Below are 19,311 nucleotides of genomic sequence, written 5' to 3'. Positions count from 1 at the left end.
GAGCTAACCACCATTCGCAGATGCTGACGTTTGGACAACCACTTAAAATCCAACATGCTTCCGGACTCCACTCATGCTCGTTGCGGGATTTTATGAATGTCTGACCTCACCCTCCATTTCCTATAGTATTTATGGCCTTTGGGTCACATCATACTTTTTTACCTGCATCACTACATAGATGTTTCTCTGTGTAACACACACTCGCACATACGCATACAATCTGATGATGTGAACATATGAAAATTGCACTAGATTTTAAGTTGTAACCAAAACCCTTAGTTGCATATGTAGTGTGTGTGTGTGTGTATGTTTGTTAAGTGCCATCAAGTTGGTCTTGACTTATGGCAACCCTATGAATTAATATCCTCCAGAACATCATATTGTTAAACAGCCTTGTTCAGGTCTTGCAAAATGAGGTCCATCACTTCCTTTGAACACACAATCAATCTCATGTTCGGTCTTCCTCTTTTTCTACTGCCTTCATCTATCCCTAGTATTATGGTCTTTTCCAGTTACTCTTGTCTTCTCATAATATGACTAAAGTATGATAACCTCAGTTTAGTAATTTTAGCTTCTAGGGAGAGCTCAAGCTTGATTTGATCTAGAACCCACTTATTTGTCTTTTTGGCAGTCCATGGTATCCATAAAACTCTCCTCCAACACCATATTTCAAAGGAGTCAAGGAATGTATATGGCAGTCTGATGCTGCCACAAGTTGTGGAAGGGGCGAGATCAAACATGAGGTGAACTGGCTGGCTTTGTCAGTTGTAGACTGCCTGAGTGGGGGGTGGAGCAGCATCCTTGCCTGTTTAATTCTATGCCACAGCCAGATCACTCTAGTCCATTCACCTTGATTCTGTGTCTATTACCTCTTATTTTTCCTTCTCATCTGTCTTTAGCAATTTAGGAGTTTTATTGGCCATCCATCAAGGTTTTTCATTTATTTTGTCTACAACAGGGGTGGCCAACGGTAGCTCTCCAGATGTTTTTGCCTACAACTCTCATCAGCCCCAGCCAGCATGGCCAATGGCTGGGGCTGATGGGAGTTGTAGGCAAAAAACATCTGGAGAGCTACCGTTGGCCACCCCTGTTGTAGACAAAATAGACCAGGTCTTGTAGACCAGGGGTGGCCAACGGTAGCTCTCCAGATGTTTTTTGCCTACAACTCCCATCAGCCCCAGCCAGCATGGCCAATGGCTGGGGCTGATTTATTTATTTATTTATTATTTATTTATTACTTTATATTTATATCCCGCCCTCTCCGCAAGCGGACTCAGGGCGGCTTACAATATCATAAAAACAATCAATTTCATAAAACATATAAAACCATAATACATTTATCAGGTTAAAAAACTATTACGGGAGTTGGGAGATGGGAGTTGTAGGCAAAAAACATCTGGAGAGATACCGTTAGCCACCCCTGGTCTACAAGAAGAATCTTTGCACATTCTTCCTTGATAATATCTCTGGTTTCAACCTATAGGTCTAGCCAGGGCTTTTTTTGTAGAAAAAACCCAGCAGGAATTTATTTGCATATCAGGCCACAGCCCCTGACACCAAGCCAGCCAGAACTGCATTCCTGTGTGTTCCTGCTCAAAAAAAGTCCTGGGTCTAGCATCCCAAACCCTGAAACTCATAGGCATACTGATGTCACAGAAAAACAGTTCTAACAGCAGTGGTTTTTTTGCGCTAGTAGAAAGTGTTTCACATATTATCTGTCAATATTTATAATCACAATCATGACTTTGAAAAGAATGTAGGTAGATGGATGTGAGAGTTCAATTTGTCACCTCAAAGGACCCAAGAACGAGCACTAAACCCTAAATCGTAGTTGTTATTTGAAAATTTTCTGCACCTCCTCTCCAGAGAATCCCCTCATGATTTACAATATAAAATTATAAAAACATATAAAACATCATATATCAGGTGTTAATAAAACTCATCATTCAAAACACAGCCAGAGCATATAACAATACAAAAAAATGGTACAGCTTAAAAAAGAATTTTAAATATTTCTCAGGTTAAAAGACTATTAAATTGTGTTAGTCAAAAGTTTCAGTGCTAAAGCTTGAGGCCTAGTAACTCTGCCTTTAGTAGACGACACAGTATTTTGAGTTCACTAAGTCTTATAACTTAAAAACAAAACTCTTAAATGATGATTATATTAGACTTTCTCTTCTAATGCTAGTATTTAGCATCCTTTTTACTAATTGTGCAAAACCATCTCACAGCGATATGAAAACATTCATTTCCTAGAAATCGAATTATTATTAATAGTGTTAAAGTCATGGCAAGATGGTAATCTATTCACAAATGTAATTTAGTCTCATAAGAAAATAATCTTGTTAAAATATTGTCAGGTTAATTGAAATTGATTTGTGTTTACTAAACATAGTAGTTGCTAATCAAATATCAGACTTAGAAGCTTTGGAGGTACATTTGATAGATTCCTGTTAGTTTTACGCTGAATGAGTCAGTGAGTCAAATCTATGGAGAGATAAATGTGCTATAGTTTCTTTGGAGCTTAGTCTTTCAAAATGGATAAGACTAATGTGTCAATAGTTTGCCATCTGTGAAATGTTATGCTGTAGGACAGATGAGATAGTCATGAACTCTGGATTACTTCTGCATGCATTATTTGTCAATAGCTCATATTTACTTACCAGTTGCTTAATTACTTCTCAGATCTGCTACTCTGTTCTACTGATAACTAGCTTTACACCACAATAAATTAGTTCTTAAAGCCTGAATGCATTTGAGATAAGAAAAATAGCAATTATCATCTAGAATTAGTCCAAAATAACATATCTGCATCTTGGGTATGAGATATTCTTTGTTGTCTATGTAGTTAGCTGAATAATTGATTTTTCCCGATCACCAACAATGTTGCATTCCTATTCTGTGTTTGTTTGTGTATGTGTGTATAATTCTTCAACAGTGATGCATACAATATAGAGCTGTTATTTTGAATAGGTGCTGAAGGATGGAAAGTCCTTCTGAGCTTTCTGTGTGCCTTTAGGCAACTCACAGTCATTCAACTTAACTTGCCTGATGATGTTATGAATAGAAAATTCACATACAGTGCCCTTAAGAGGAAAAATTGTACACAAATGAAATGAATGAATGCAAGGAATGAATTTACCATCTGTTGAAATAGCACCAGGATGTCAATTTTATTAATTTTAGAATTTGAATTAAATTGTTACATTAGTTATTGTTTCATTGTATAATTTAATGTATTGATTTAATGTTGTTAGCTGCCCTGAGCCTGCTTCGGCGGGGAGGGCGGGATATAAATAAAATGATGATGATGATGATGAAGGCATATATTTTTCATTATTAAATGTCAACATTCCTTTTAGAAGACAAAATTTGTGGGAAAATCTTATATCAAACCACACATAAAATATAACAATTGCAGCACTTCCTGCTCTCCTTTTCCATCCCCTTCACACGATCCATTCTTTCTCAATTGACCACCCCCACAACACACACATAACTATTCCTATTTTCAAAGTTAAGACTGAGCAACAGTGAGTAGTGGTTTGTGTTGTTTGCATGATATTTTCAACTTGTGTTTGCTGGTCTTGCAGTAATGTTTGTGACTGGCCAGGAAACACAGGCTGTAAATATTTTAATTAAATAATGGAATCATATCACTGGATGCTTCATTTCACATTTTAAGTAATTCTTAATATTTCTGATTTCTCAGTTACTATAGTGTAAATACCACAAAGGTTCATGTAATTCCAAGAAGACCAGCAAATTCATTGAGCCACAAACCTATGCTACTGTGCATAGTCAACTTGGGTATCAGAGTGTGGGATACAAAAAAAAAAAAAATGCACATATGTTAATATGTACTCACCACAAGACTTCTGGTTGTTTTGACTCCAACAGATGGAATTTGCTCTCTCTCTGGAATTTGGTATGCACTTAACAAGAACGAAAACCTCTATTTTTCAGGTTGCTTCTTATGGCTTTGTGTTATATTATGTGTAATTGTAAAGACATATTTTATTTTTTTTCCACAGAAGACTCTTCTTCACAGACTATGGGAATGTGGCTAAAGTTGAGAGATGTGACATGGATGGGATGAACAGAACAAGGATAGTAATGTCTAAAATTGAGCAGCCAAGTGCCCTTGCATTAGATCTAGTCAGTAAATATGTTTACTGGGTAGATAGCTATCTGGACTTGGTAGGAGTTGTTGACTATCAAGGGCGCAACAGGCATACAATAGCAGAAGGCCGACAGGTAAATGTTCTGTTTATTTATAAAATTTCATTGAATCTCCATGTCCATGTGTGAATATTCATAGCCTTAATAATTATACTTTGCAACAATGCATGTGCTCACTGCTTGACTTTTCAGGAAATCTATTTTATAAATTTAAATAAACAAAACACAACTGTATTGCAGCATGAGAAGTGAAAGGGCGTAAAACACAGTCCCAGATGTGTGAACAAACAGTTAACTTTTTTCTCATGTGCTTTTGCTGTTCAGGGTAATTTCAAATAATCTAATGGTGTAAACTCATTTCAAAATTGAGCATCCACTAAAGCTTTTGAGTGGTGCTCTCATGCAAATCCATATTCCTGACAGGCCCTTTAATGCTGGTATACAGATAAGCACTAGGAAAGGTTTTGTTTTTTACATGAAGGAAAATTTGTATTTTCTTGATAATATTTGAAACTGTGGCAGTAAGCAGCGGTATTCAGTCAGGCTGCTGTGACTTGTAACTGTAGCAGCCTCAAATGAAATTTGAGGGTGTGTCTGAATTAAGTATGATTTTCAGCTTCTATGATGGGATTCAAAGTCATTTCACAATGAATTTGATATTGGCTGACTGAAGATCAGGACTGGCATAGACATAAATAAAATTAATGAAAGCTACTGTTCGAAATCTTAGTTTCCTCTTCACAGTACTGTTTTTTCCCCTCCTTTTTTCCCTTTCTTCCCATGCTGCGGCTCTGTTCATTGTCTTAGAACACTTCTCAGGTTCTGCTGAGTGATGGTACCGTTGCCTGCGTGCTCCTTTGGGGAAACTGGGATTGAAATGGAGAATTATAATTTCCACTACATGTGGGAACCTGCAATTTAGTTCTCCAGATCAATTACATTTCACTATCTTTTCATATAAGAGTGTACAGTTGTGGATAGGAGAAAAAATAAACAGTTATTCTGTGCCTTTTTAATATAATAAGAATCAGTTATAGAAAAGATAGTTTTCATCTGAAACAAATACAGGAACACACTACTTTGTATATAGTAAATATGTAAGTAAGTAAGTAAATTTTTATTTATACCCTGCCCTCCTCGCCGAGGCAGGCTCAGGCGGCTTACAGGACATGATACGGAATCATGATATCATAATAACAGATAAAATCAATAACAGCATAAGGACAAATATAAATTATTATAAAAAGTTAAAACAATACAGTGGTGCTATTTATCCGGCAGCATAATATTTATTCTGGTTACATCTTAAAGGCTTCTTGGAAGAGGGCAGTTTTGCAGGCCCTGCGGAACTGATTGAAGTCCCGCAGGGCCCGCACCTCCTCCGGTAGCTGATTCCACCATTGGGGGGCTTTTATAGAGAAGGCCAGCTCCCTGGTCGTTTTAAGTTTGGCCTCCTTAGGCCTAGGGATTTCCAAAAGATTTTGTGAACTGGAACACAGTGCTCTCTGGGGAACATATGGGGAGAGGCGGTCAAAATCAACATTAAAGCTGAACAGGTTATATACATCAATGTTTTCAAGATTCAGCTTTTAAAATATAGTTTTAAAAGGATGTGAGATCTATTGGGATGTGCCAGAGGAAAAATATGAGCAGTTTATGCTTTTGATCCTCACTTTTTATTCTTAGAAGGCAAATGTATATGATCAGAAATAATTAAATTACACAGTATAGTCATTTTGTGATTGTCCTGTTTCAGTTATTTAATATTTATTTCAATTTTTAGCCCGCCCTTCCTGTAGAACAGGCTCAGGGTGGGTTACATCATAAAACAGTCAACAGTAAAAACAGTAAAAGACCAATTTAAAATATATAAAATTTAAAATTACAAAGACTAACATGGCAGATTCCATCTCACAAACATGGCCTATTGTTCAGGTCCAGCAGGTCTTGTAGCACTGAGATGGAATGCACACTGTTTAATATATTTGATGAAGTCACTCCTTTGAAATATCCTTGTTATGTAGAAAACTAGCATATTAGTGAAAGGTCTAACCTCAGATCTACAGAGGACCAGATTACCAAAGAAATAGGCTTAATCTGTGGTTGAATGATATAAATTTAAAATTTCAATTTTATTACGGTCAATTGACCAGCAATAACAATCTTGAAGTCAAAGACAATGATTTATAATGGCATAAAAGCATTATCGTATTCAAATTCTACCAGTGCTAAACTTTAAGAATGTCTGTTTATTTATGAAAAAACCCCCAATATTTTGCCATTGCCTGAGTTATAGACTTCTTAGTCTCTTCCAATAAATATTTCAGTAGCACGACATCTGCAGATTTCAAATAATTATCCAAAGGTTTAAATTTAGAGAGTAATGGAAATATTGTCTCTCTCTGGAATAAAGCTTACAATGTAAAATAATGTGAGTGATGGTTTCAACTTCCTTTTCTGAGCATATACAGCATCTTTGGTGGATAGGCCAGCGAGAAAACCTTCCTTGCAGTACATTAGAAGGAAAGGCATCAAAATGTGCCCTAGAAAAGGCAACTATTTAATACTGGTCACTGTTGGAAAGTTTATTTTACATGAACTAAGCACTGCTGCGTTTCATAGGTTCAGCTTCCCCAAAACTGTCTCCTACTCTACTAAGTAATTAAAAAAAAATCACATTATAAGGTAAAAATAAAGCAGAATCCATCTGTGGACTGAGTCTTAATGTATTTTTCATTAACAACTCTTGGAATTTCTAAATATGACTCCCATTATTCATTTCTGTGTGAAACCTTGCATTATGGCTTGATTATAACAAATTCAGATCAGATAATCAGATAATTATGTATTTTCTCCTTCGCAGGTTAGACATCTGTATGGGTTAACTATATTTGAAAACTATTTGTATGCAACCAATTTAGATAATTTCAACATCATAAAAATAAACAGGTTCAATCGGACAAATACACAACTGTTAACTAGGCTTCAAAATGCCAGAGAAGTCCATGTGTACCACAAGAGAATCCAACCAACAGGTACGTTCCCTCCTTCCTTTATCCAGTATCTAAGGATGCCATGGTAACCAATGATACCTGTCAACTGCTTTTTAAATGTTAGCTATCATGTAGAGACAATTCGGCTCTCCTAGGCATTTAGTGAAAAACTAGCATTTTAATTGATTTCTTTGAAGGATTCAGTCATCCTTTCATCCTTTCTGTATAGTTCTTCAGTATTGTTCCCATCTTTTCTTTATTTGGTCCCATTCAGTTAATATATTTCTGTACTGATCTTTCAGCATGCTTAACCATGCTTTAAATTTCCCTTTGGTTTCTTCGATATTATGGAACAGATCTTTTGTTCTTCCTTTTTTGTTATTCTCTTCTATTTCGATACAAAGGTTATTATATTAGTTCTCTTTGCCTCTACATGTTAGTTGCTGGAACTCTACATGCCAGTTGCTGCATTTAATTTTTTAAATTCTATTTCTGCCTACTTTGACTTTGTTTCTTTTCTATCTTTGGCAATTTTAAGAGTTTCTACCATCATTCATCAAGGTTTTTCTTTTCTTTTGGCTACAGGAATAATTTTTGCACATTCTTTCTTGATAACACATTCTTTGATAATAACATTCTTTCTTGATTGCACATTCTTTTGCACATTCTTTCTTTTCTTTGGTTTCAGCCCACAGTTCTTCTGGTTCATGTTTACTTGAACTTTAGTAATACACATCTGTTCTTTACATGGTCTTTAAATGCTTCAGAAATGTTGTTTGGAAGGAAAGGCTTGTATTCAAAGAAGAAAAGAAAACAGAGTGAAAAAAGCAAAATGGCTAGCGCTTTTGAAGATATACTACCTGGCTTTTACCATTGATGAAGATGTTGAAGGCAACGGCTGGAACAGGTCCTGAAGTATGCCACTGGCTGTGGTAACTCCTCTGGAGCAGGGACACAGGTGTAAATCCTGTTTCCAAGTGTTAGATGTTTTCTAAAACTCCTGAAAATAAATGTCACAGGAGATATAACCAGCCTCCTGATTCAAAGTGCCATCTTGGCCCAGCTTATTCTGATTTCCAGTATTATTAATTCATGGTCTTTACCACAATCAGCTTCTGGTCTTGTTTTAACAGAAACATTAGAACTAGGGATGTGCAAAAAAAAAAAAATTCGGTATTACACGGATTCAGAAGTATATGGGGGGAGAAAATTTGGAATCCCCATATACTGTCGAATACTGCATTCAGAATAGCCGCATATACGGTAGATGCGCGGCTATTTCCGAATATACGGCCCTATTATACCCTATGGGCCATTGAAATCAGTGGCAAATAGGGTATATTTGAAGCCGCCTGGAGGGGAGGGGGTTTGAGGGAGAGCCCCCAAATTTGCAGGGGACCTGCAGGGGACTCTCCCCTCCAACCCCCCCAAGTCCCAAAAAGATTGGGCCAGGGGATCCCATTCCAGGGGCACCCAAAGAGGGTGCCCCTATCCCATCATAATACCCTATGGGCCATTGAAATCAATGGCAACATAGGGCATAATTAGAGGCTACTGGGGGGCAGGGGGTTTGAGGGAGAGCCCCAAAAACTGCAGGGAACCCGCAGGGGACTCTCTCCTACAAAACCCCCAAGTCCCAAAAAGATTGGGCCCGGGAGTCCCTGTCTTTGGGCTCCCCAAAAGGCCCATTGCCAACAATGATGGGGAAAGCCCAATTAGCCACTTCCTCACTGTAATTGTCGTGGGAAAAGTGGCTCTGGGGAGCAGGGGGTTTTGAGGAGAGCCCCCCAAACTGTTGTGCAGCTTCAGGGCACTGTCCCACACAAAACCCACAAGGCCAAAAAAAAAAAAAATGGACCAGGGGGTCCAATTCCTGGGGCACCCAAAGCCAAACCTAACTTCACACCAGAGAATCTCTATAGGACCCAAATGCACTACATCCCTCTATCTACTCTATGAACCCTGCAGGCCTGGAACCAATATAAACTAAGTTGCCAATGTCACTGCCACAGAAAACACAATCGGCTCAAGATCTGCTCTGCAAATCTGGCTGCAGCAAACCCAGATGCCAGCTCTCCAGCCCTGCCCCAAACAACACGGGGAGAGCTGGCCAACCACAACAAGCCTGCTGGTTCTGGGTCTCTCACCCAGGTGCCAGCTTCCCTGCCACAGAACACACAATCTACAGATGCCAGCTCTTCAGCCCTGCCCCAAACAACACGGGGAGAGCTGGCCAACCACAACAAGCCTGCTGGTTCTGGGTCTCTCACCCAGGTGCCAACTTCCCTGCCACAGAACACACAATCTACAGATGCCAGCTCTCCAGCCCTGCCCCAAACAACACGAGGAGAGCTGGCCAACCACAACAAGCCTGCTGGTTCTGGGACTCTCACCCAGGTGCCAGCTTCCCTGCCACAGAACACACAATCTACAGATGCCAGCTCTCCAGCCCTGCCCCAAACAACACGGAGAGAGCTGGCCAACCACAACAAGCCTGCTGGCTCTAGGTCTCTCACCCAGGTGCCAGCTTCCCTGCCACAGAACACACAATCTACTCTATAAAAACAAGGAAGTGACCCAGCCCACACAGCCCACACACACCCTCGCCAACCCCCACACCAACCAGAGGTAATTTAAAAAAAACAAAACAAAACCAGCAGAATCACAAAAGGCCAAGTGAAAAAAGTGACCTTTTCACCAACAAGAAAGCTCAGGCCAAATAAGTCAACAACACCTCCCCCCCCAAAACCTGAACCAGGAAAAGGGGGACAAAAGTAGCCTTTTAAACAATGGAAATTAGGCCAAACAGCACCCCCCCCACAAGAACCAGAAGAGAAGAGCAACAGCAGCAGCACAACACAGCAGCAGCACAACACAGCAGCAACAAATCAAACAGTAAACAAATCAAACAGTACTTTTAAAACAGTAAAAAAAATTAACTTTTAACAATGCAGGAACTTAGGAAATTAGGCCAAACAGCACCCCCCCCCCCCCCACAAGAACCAGAAGAGAAGAGTAACAGCAGCAGCACAACACAGCAGCAACAAATCAAACACTGAATACTTTTAAAACAGTAAAAAAACTCAACTTTTAGCAATACAGGAACTTTGCCAACCCCCCCTCCCCCAAAAAAACCCTTCACCCTAACCCCAAGAAATCCAAGCCACCCAAATCAGAAGTAAAAGGACACTGCACTTTTAAAAGTCCTCTCACTAAATTAAGATATGGGCAAATAAGCAACCCCCCCACCCCAGGCCCCCACCCCAGCAGAACCTAACCCCAACCCCAAATAGGCTACCCACCCAGTACTCACCCACCCAAATCTGGATAAGTATAGGGACTCTAGTCCTTTTACCAACAAAAACTAAAACAAGAAAAACCCCAAAACTGTCTTACCTTGTCTTCTCTACTCCAGGGAAGTCTGGTAAGGCTGAGTGAGAGAGCAGCAGGCAACAGCTGAAGCCAAGGGCCAGCCAGCAGCAGCACAATCTCTCACACCAAACCACATACACCAACACAGCAATAGAGGAGTCCAACCAGGAAGACTCCTTAAAAAGGTTCTCTGGACCTACAGAGAGCAATTTCAAAAAATAGCACTGCTCTCTGATTGGCCAGACAACAGTGCTTACTTGGATACCCAAGTAAGCAAAAGATCAAAATAACAACAATGTAGCTGATGACTGGGCCATCAGCTACACAACAGCCCTGCAAAGCATGCATTTGCAATGCATTTTGCAAATGCATGCTTTGGATTGGCTGCTGGGGCTCCTCTTCCCCCTCCCCCCCTCCCTGATCCCAGGGAGGCTATGGGAGAGGCGGGAAGAGGATACTAAAGGCGGGAAAGTAGGCAAGCAGCTCCCCTGAGGCTGCAGAAGCTACTTTCCTGCTTTTTGCATTGACAGCTGTATACTTCCGAATAGCTATTCGGCAGTATATGGCGAGCCGTATTCGGCTGCCGCATAATAGGCTTCAATGGGAATCGGCTACATCCGATTCCGTATACAGCCGAATCAGTGGTGATTCGGCTGTATATATGGTTCGGCCGAACTGAATGCACACCCCTAATTAGAACCTCCCAATTTTCTGCTTCGAATTATGTAATCAGTCTGATTTCTGTATTGGCCATCTGGTGATGTCCACATATACGATCATCAGTTTGGTTGCTTGAAATGTGTTCATAATGAATAAATCATTGTCTTCACAGAATTTTTAAAATTGCTTTCCTGTTCACATGTGTAATTTTAAAACACATTTTACAGAACAGGAATCAAGTACAGTATTTTTCGGTCCATAAGGTGCTCCGGACCATAGGACGCACCTTCCTCCTGGGGGGTGATCCGCTGCCTCTGCCTCCGATCCGGCGCTTCCCCCGCACCTGCCTGCCTGGCTCCATCCTCTTCAGGCAAGCGCTGGGATCACTCCACGTGGCCCCACCACAAACCCAGCGCTTCGCAAGCGCCAGCTGCGGAGGGGGCAGCGTGCTTCCTCCTTGTCTGTCTGCCTGGCTCCACCTCTGATGTTTAAAGCAAGTGCTGGGATCGCTCCCTCCGCCCTCCAATCCCAGCGCTTGCTTTAAACATCACAGCTGAAGCCAGGCACACAGGCAAGGAGGATGCATCTGCCCCCTCCGCAAACCCGGAGGGCGGAGGGAGCGATCCCAGCGATTGCTTTAAGCATCAGAGGTGGAGCCAGGCAGACAGACAAGGAGGAAGCACGCTGCGCCCTCCGCAGCCGGCACTTGCGAAGTGCTGGGTTTGTGGTGGGGCCACGTGGAGCGATTCCAGCGCTTGCCTGAAGAAGATGGAACCAGGCAGGCAGGCGCGGACCATAAGACTTTCCCCCCCACTTTTTTTTTTGGGGGGGGGAGTGCGTTTTACCTGTTTTCAGTGCAGATATTGCTGTTGCAGAAATATCTCCAAAGCAGCTTATGTCTAATTCTAATTACTATCTAATCATAAAACAGAGAACCTGCCTATACTTCCGAATAGCTCTTCTGCTGGCCTGCCACATAGTGATGGCTAAACCATAATTTTCAGTCCTCTGGGACAGGTGACAAACTCATTGACATGAATATCCACAAGGATTGAATGAATTTTCTTTTATTGCATTATTTAGTTTATGGGTGGTTTTAGTTTAGTTTTGTTTAGTGGGAAGGATTGTGTATAATGTCTTAAATAAAATAACTCTTGCCAAATCATCTTATAGTAAGGATACAGTCACAGGAATATGGTCTTGTCTCATCATCATTTTTTTTAAAAATAGATGATATGCAAATACAGGGAAAATATGGATGAGTGCTACCTTCTGTAACGTACATACTGTGAAGAGTTGTTTTTTCAGTACCTTATAGCTGTGCATAAAAATCAGTGTTATGCTATCTCTGCAAGCTTGTGGCCTTTAAATTTGCATTCTCCACATTCACATTCACAGTATCGCCTACTAGAATGTGTGTAGAGTTCTGGCTTTCTGGCATTTGTTGTTTCATCTCCTTTCCTGCCTTCAGCAGCAAGTGACTTGGTATGGGAGCAAGAAAGTTCAGAACCCTACGATGTTATAACACACATTATGCTAGATATTATGAATGGCAAAGAAGAGCTGGCTGCACCTTTCCATTTTTTGTGTCATCTTCGCATTTGCCATATCATCTAGTTAATCCCTTGGAATGGTCCTCTGCTATTGCTTGCAGAAGCAAAATCCCAAGAACTATGGTGAATTATCTGATATGAGAAATACACATTAAAAACAATGTGGACTTGTGTCTACATCGTTTGTATAGAAGGACTATTTTTGTACAAGGTATTCTGAAGCACTGACTTAACTCAACTTGTTATATATTGAATGAGAGTATATCCACAGACTCCATAGTTCAGATCTCTGATCACAGAAGTGGCAGCACATACAGAATACTGTAAAGAAGTGTACTGCTACAAGCTGACCTCTTACCCTTTTTGTTGGAAGCTTGGAGGTGTGAGAGCTAATGCTATATTGTGTTGTGTTTTCTGTTGTATTTTTTTGCTATTATGTTCTAAACTGCCATACTCTTTGCTTCACTTGACCCAGTTATTTTTACTGTGGATTGATGTTTGTTGCTTGTTAGGATTTCCTGTGCAGAATGTGGGATCGTAAGGTTAGATACATCTCATTCCATTATTTTGTGAGCTGTTTTATGTATTGAGAAAAATTATAAAGATGCAGACCCATTTCAAACTACCTTTGTATTCTGTTTTAGTAACTGGTTGCTAATGGATTTTTTCCCCTGTAATTTCAGACAGACTTAATTTAGTAACTGTCTGTTAGTAGAATTTATTTACCTGTTCATACAAACCCACTTGCAATGGGTTAGCAAAGCATGGTTGAAGTTACTTTTGAAGGAAACTGCTTTTTCCGCATTTTCTTTGAGTTCTGAATTGCTGTGGTTCGTTGTTTAACATGTCCACAGCAATTCCTACAATACTGCTTTTTTCACTGCTCTTTTTCACCATATGATCTTCCTTGGATTAAAAAAAAATCTAAAGTGAACACTATAGTGTTAAACCGTAATAGCACCAAAGCACTACAGTGCTCACCTTAAAGTGTTTTTTAAAAAAAAAACAAAAAAAAGAAAGGAACATTGTGTGGCAAAAAAGGGCAGGAAAAAAACAAGCACTGTTTGAAATTAGCATTTCAGGGATGGCTCATTAATGAAAGGAAATCCACTGTATGAAACCCCCATACCTTCATCACTTTACTTGAAATTGGGTCAACAATGAATAACATCCAATTTAGAATAATAATGTGAAAAAAGGCCACACTTCAAGCCAAAAGCTTTAATTAACAATAGATATAGTTTGTATTACACATTAAATCTTTTCTTTCTTTCTTTCTTTCTTTCTTTCTTTCTTTCTTTCTTTCTTTCTTTCTTTCTTTCTTTCTTTCTTTCTTTCTTTCTTTCTTTCTTTCTTTCTTTCTTTCTTTCTTTCTTTCTTTCTTTCTTTCTTCCTTCCTTCCTTCCTTCCTTCCTTCCTCCCTCCCTCCCTCCCTCCCTCCCTCTTTATATCCTGCTCTCCCCTGACAGGCTCAGGGCGGCTAACAATAAATAAAAACATAAAATATTAAAAACAAAATATACAATAAAATCATTTCCATTTTATAGTCATTAAAAATCCAAGATGCACGTTGATGTTCTTGTTATTCTGATGTTTCTGGTTTCAGTTATGTTAGTTCAGTGAGGTTTTCGGTGCTGTGGAATAATAGCCCCTTAACCGTTAAAAACAAGTTTGAACAATTCGGTCTTATAGGCCCTGCAGAATTGTGGCAGGTCCTGCAGGGCCCTGATGTTTTCGGGGAGGGCATTTCACAGAGTGGGGGCTGTTACCGAGAACGTTCTGGCTCTGCTGGTGGACAGTCGAGCTTCTTTTGGTCTGGCGATCTTAAGAAGATTTTGGAACCCTGAACATAGTGCTCTCTGGGGTAGGTATGGGGGGAGGCGAATCTGAGGGTAGACAGTTCCCAGGCCATATAGGGCTTTAAAGGTTATGACCAGCACCTTGAAGCGAATCCGGAATGCCACAGGCAACCAGTATAACATTTCCAGCACAGGTTGAATGTACTCTGGTACAGATAGCTCCATTAGCAACCTGGCTGTTGTGTTTTGCACCAGTTTGCAGCCTCTGAATTTGAATTATGACCCTAAACTTAAAGAGGAAGAGGAAACAGATTTCCCAATGGGGTCAGAGAAAACTATTCCTAAGTCCAGATTTAAGCCACAGCTGGTACCACTGCCAGCAGGGTTTTTCTCCATTATGAAGGCAGAATGGGAACACCCAGCCAAACCAAAGGCGACCCATTCAGTTTTTTCCAAGTTTTACACTCTTATTCCAGAGGCCATGAAATGGCTCAAGCTGCCCAGAGTGGATGAGCCAGTTAACTGCCTTGCCTCCTCTTCCATCCTACCATTGGATGCAGATGGCACATCAAAGGACCCCACGGATAAAAGGACTAAACAAGCCCTACAAAGGGATTTTGAAGCTTCAGCCACCTCTTTGTAGGCATCAATGTCGGCTTCTTTGGCTGTCAGAGCCATTTATTCGTGGGCTTCAGAATTGGCCTAGGTGGAACAAGACTTGCCCAAGGAAGTTAAAGATGAGCTAAAGAAGATTGCCTTGTCTGCGGCCTTTGCAGTGGACACCACTCTGGACGCTATGTAACAATCTGCTAGAGCCATAGCCTCGAGCGTGATGACCCAACGGAACACTTGGCTGTGAAACTGGGACGCAGATCCGTCTGCAAGAGCCAAAGTAGCAGCAGTCCCTTTTAAAGGTGATTTACTCTTCGGCCAAGGCCTAGCGCACTATCTGGTGGAGGACAAGGATAAGAAGAAGGTTTTTCCATCCAAAAAGTGGGACAGAGATAAGAGACACTTCCAGGCCTTTCAGGATCAAAGGAGGGCCTCCAAGTCGAATTACTCCAAATCCTATAGGGGAAGATGGCAACAGAAGCCCTGCGGTTCCAGATCTTCATCTTTCAATACCAAAGGGCAGTCCTCCAAAGGCCTGAGGAAAGGCAATACCATTTGACTGTGCCAAGAACAGTCCCTCAGGGGCTATAGGGGGGCATCTCCAATGCTTTGCCGAAGTGTGGAGACAGACAGTAACAGACAGATGGGTGGTGGAGACGGTGTCCAAGGGCTACAGTATAGAATTCAAGACAGTTCCACGGGACAGATTCCTGGAAGTTCTCAGGAACAAGTCTCCTCAAAAACATTAGCTTTTGCTATCAGCCATCCTACATCTCCTCGAGATAGGGGCTATACAACTGGTGCCGGAGGAGGAAGGTGTCTACTCGATCTTCTTCATCGTCCCAAAATAGAATGGGGATGTGAGAGCAATCTTAGACCTGAAATGGCTCAACAGAAAGGTGGAGACAAAGAAGTTTTGGATGGAAACCTTGCGGTCGATCCTCCTAGCCCTACAAAAAGGGGACTTTCTGGCATCAATAGATCTATCCGAGGCCTATTTACACATACCAATTTGGCAGGGGCACTGCCGTTTTCTGAGATTTTCTTACGATGGCAGCCACTACCAATACAAGGCATTGCCATTCAGCTTAAAGTCCTCTCCCAGAGTCTTCACAAAGATACTGGTGACTCTAGTGGCAGCCCTGCGTCTCAGGGGAGTGTCATTGTTTCCATACCTGGACGACAGCCTAGTCAAGGCACCATCATTTACGCAGACGAAGGTGGCCCTGAAGAAGACAATGGATGTTCTATCCTCCACGGGTTTGTCATTAATCGGGAGAAGAGTTCCCTCATACCGGCTCAATCCATCCTTCACCTGGGGGTGCAGATCGATACCAGGGAAGACAGAGTCTTCCTCTCCCAGGAAAGACAAGCAAAACTGACACAACTGATCCATTCAGTGTTGCAGGCCAAAACCACGCAAGTGATGACTCTAGAAAAATTGGTGGGACCCTTAGTCTCGTGCCAGAACCTTGTGCAATGGGCACGTTCCCATACACGACCCATCCAGTCCTTCCTATGTCCCTTCCAGACATCCATTGCTTAGAGGAAGCCGCTCCAGGTAAGAGTGCCAAAATGGGTGAAAGTGGCCTTGTAATGGTGGCTGTCACCACGGTGGTTCAAATTGATTCTCTGTGAGAACCAATTTGAACAGTCATGACAACTGATGCCAGCTTGTTTGGCTGGGGGGCACATGCGAAAGGACAGATGGTTCAAGGGCGTTGGTCCGGTCAGGAGACCTCCAACAGTATAAATGTCCTAGAACTGAGGGCAATCAGACTAGCTCTGCTCCACCTTTCGGACATAGTGAAAGGCCAACATGTTCTCATCCAAACGGACAATATGATGGCGAAAGCCTTCGTGAATAACCAAGGAGTGACGCGATCGAAACTCTTGCAGTGAGAAGCAACTCCGCTGATGGACTAGGTGGAGACAAATCTTTGGTCCCTGAAGGCGACACACGTTGCGGGAAAGTGTTAGCGGACTGGCTCAGCCGTCAGACCCTGGATTCAGTGGAGTGGTTGCTGAATAAGATGGTCTTCCATCAAGTTTGCCAGAGGTTCGGGTTTCCAAAGGTGGACTTGTTTACATCGGAACTAAACCATCAAGTTCCAAACTTCCTGTCTAGAACAAAAACTCAAAAGGCCATTGGCACAGATGCATTGCACGCAGAGTGGCCCAAGACTCTTCTTTATGCCTTTTCTCCAGTCCAGGTGCTGCAGAGGTTCTTGCTCAGGGTACAGGAGTTGGGGGCAGAGGTAATAGTAATAGCACCTTTTTGGCCGAGAAGGGTCTGGTTCCAGGAGTTGATGTGTCTCAGGGTAGCCGAACCCTGGATACTTCCACTAAGGAAGGATCTTCTGCTACAGGGAGAGGCACTGTGTCCACGACTAGAGATGCTAAGACTCACAGTGTGGAAGTTGAACGGAGGCAACTGACTGGAGTTGGGGTACCAAAAAGGGGTTGTAGATACCATGCTGGCCTCTAGACGAATGTCTACTAATAGAGTGTACAATGCCACTTGGCAGACCTTTGTATCCTGGTGTCAGGAGAATAGTGCAGACCCAATGGCTGCTAAGATAGCAGACATGCTAGCCTTTCTTCAGGCGGGGTTGGAGAAAGGACTTAGTACCAACACCCTCAGAAGGCAGGTAGTGGCCATTTCAGCGGTGAGAGGTGATAGGAAGGGCAAGTTGCTGTCCAAACATTCACATATCAAACGCTTTTTAAGAGGGGTGTCTCTCCTTAATCCACCGCAGGCACACAGGTTCCCTTCTTGGAATTTGAATGTAGTGCTTGAGGCATTGTCACAAGCCTTTTGAGCCTATGGCTTCATGCAGTTTAAAGATGCTTACTTTTAAAATGATTTTCTTGGTGGGGATTACTTCAGCACGCAGGGTGTCTGAGATTAAGGCATTGTGTATACACAAAGATCTTTGTGTTTTCCACCAAGATAAGGTGGTCTTGAGACCTGACCCAGCCTTTGTCCCAAAAGTTAATTCACTGTTTCATAGATCGGAAGAGCTTATTCTTTCTTCCTTTTGTCCCAATCCGCTGCACGAAAAGGAGAGACTATGGCACTGTTTAGACGTTCGCAGAGCCTTAAGCTTTTGCCTGGACAGAACTAAGCCTCTAAGATCTTCTGATTTCTTATTTGTTTCTTTTAGTGCCAGAGCCCTGGGTAAAGCCATTTCTAAATCCACAATTAGTAGATAGTTGCGAGGCTGCATCATCGAGGCATATAAGGCCAGGGGATTGGAGCCTCCATCAGGCATCACAGCTCACTCCTTAAAGGGAGCAGCCACTTCGGCAGCTTACAGAGCTTTCCCTTCTATGGAGGTGGTGTGTAGAGTGGCCACTTGGCACTCTGTTCATTCCTTTACAAAGCACTACCGTATTGATACGCTTGCTTCAGCTGAGGCGGCATTCGGTAGGAGGGTGTTGCAGGCTGCTATTTGATCCAAAGGACTGAGTGGGCCCACCCTCGGGAAGTGCTGTTATAAGTCCCATAGGTCAGGACTGACCCACTACTGGGACCACTGGAGAACGGAAGATTCTGTTCACTTACCATGAAGTCTTCCTTCTCGGTGGTCCCAGAGTGGGTCAGTCCTCCTTGCCCGATTTGGGATTGCCTCAGTCTTTGCATCAATACACTGCGAGGCCTGGGTGTTCGGGCATTTGTCTTTCTGCTGAGTTTACTGTGGACCATGTAATTGCACATGGGGAGTTATTGGTTACAGGCTGGTTTGGTTGTACCAAATTGTCCAGTTCCACTGTTATGAATAAAGAAAGTTGGATGATTCTGTGTATGCTTCCTTGATTCTGGCTCTGGGAGGGGATGACAGATATTACGGTGTTGTTTCTTTCCTCGGTTGCAGTTTGTTTTTTAGTTTCTAGTTGAGAGTCGACTGGCTTGAAGATGAACTGAAAGTTAAGGGGAATAGCACCCCTCCTGGAAGGAACTTATTTTGCTGGCCCTGCCTAGGGAGAGGAGGAGGTATATTCCCATAGGTCAGGACTGACCCACTCTGAGACCACCGAGAAGAAAGACTTCATGGTAAGTGAACAGAATCTTCCAATCTCTTTTTCTCGACCTGAACACATATTGACCCAATCAATCTGTGGGTAGTTAAAATCACC

At 42.0% G+C, this 19,311-nt stretch overlaps 1 protein-coding gene across 1 annotated transcript in view; it reads left to right on the top strand.

Moving 5' to 3' along the window:
• The window catches only part of LRP1B (LDL receptor related protein 1B), a 1,229,602-nt gene that overhangs the window by 613,347 nt on the left and 596,944 nt on the right, over nucleotides 1-19,311 (top strand). Inside the window, exons 8-9 of the mRNA XM_060257450.1 lie at nucleotides 4,035-4,257; nucleotides 7,046-7,217. Coding sequence (XP_060113433.1) covers nucleotides 4,035-4,257; nucleotides 7,046-7,217 — 395 coding nt within the window. The remainder of the gene's footprint in view (nucleotides 1-4,034; nucleotides 4,258-7,045; nucleotides 7,218-19,311) is intronic.

This window comes from Heteronotia binoei, chromosome 16 (assembly GCF_032191835.1).
Source record: "Heteronotia binoei isolate CCM8104 ecotype False Entrance Well chromosome 16, APGP_CSIRO_Hbin_v1, whole genome shotgun sequence".
NCBI lineage: Eukaryota > Metazoa > Chordata > Lepidosauria > Squamata > Gekkonidae > Heteronotia > Heteronotia binoei.
The sequence above is the reverse complement of the archived record's forward strand: the minus strand, read 5'-3'. Positions and strand labels throughout refer to the sequence as shown.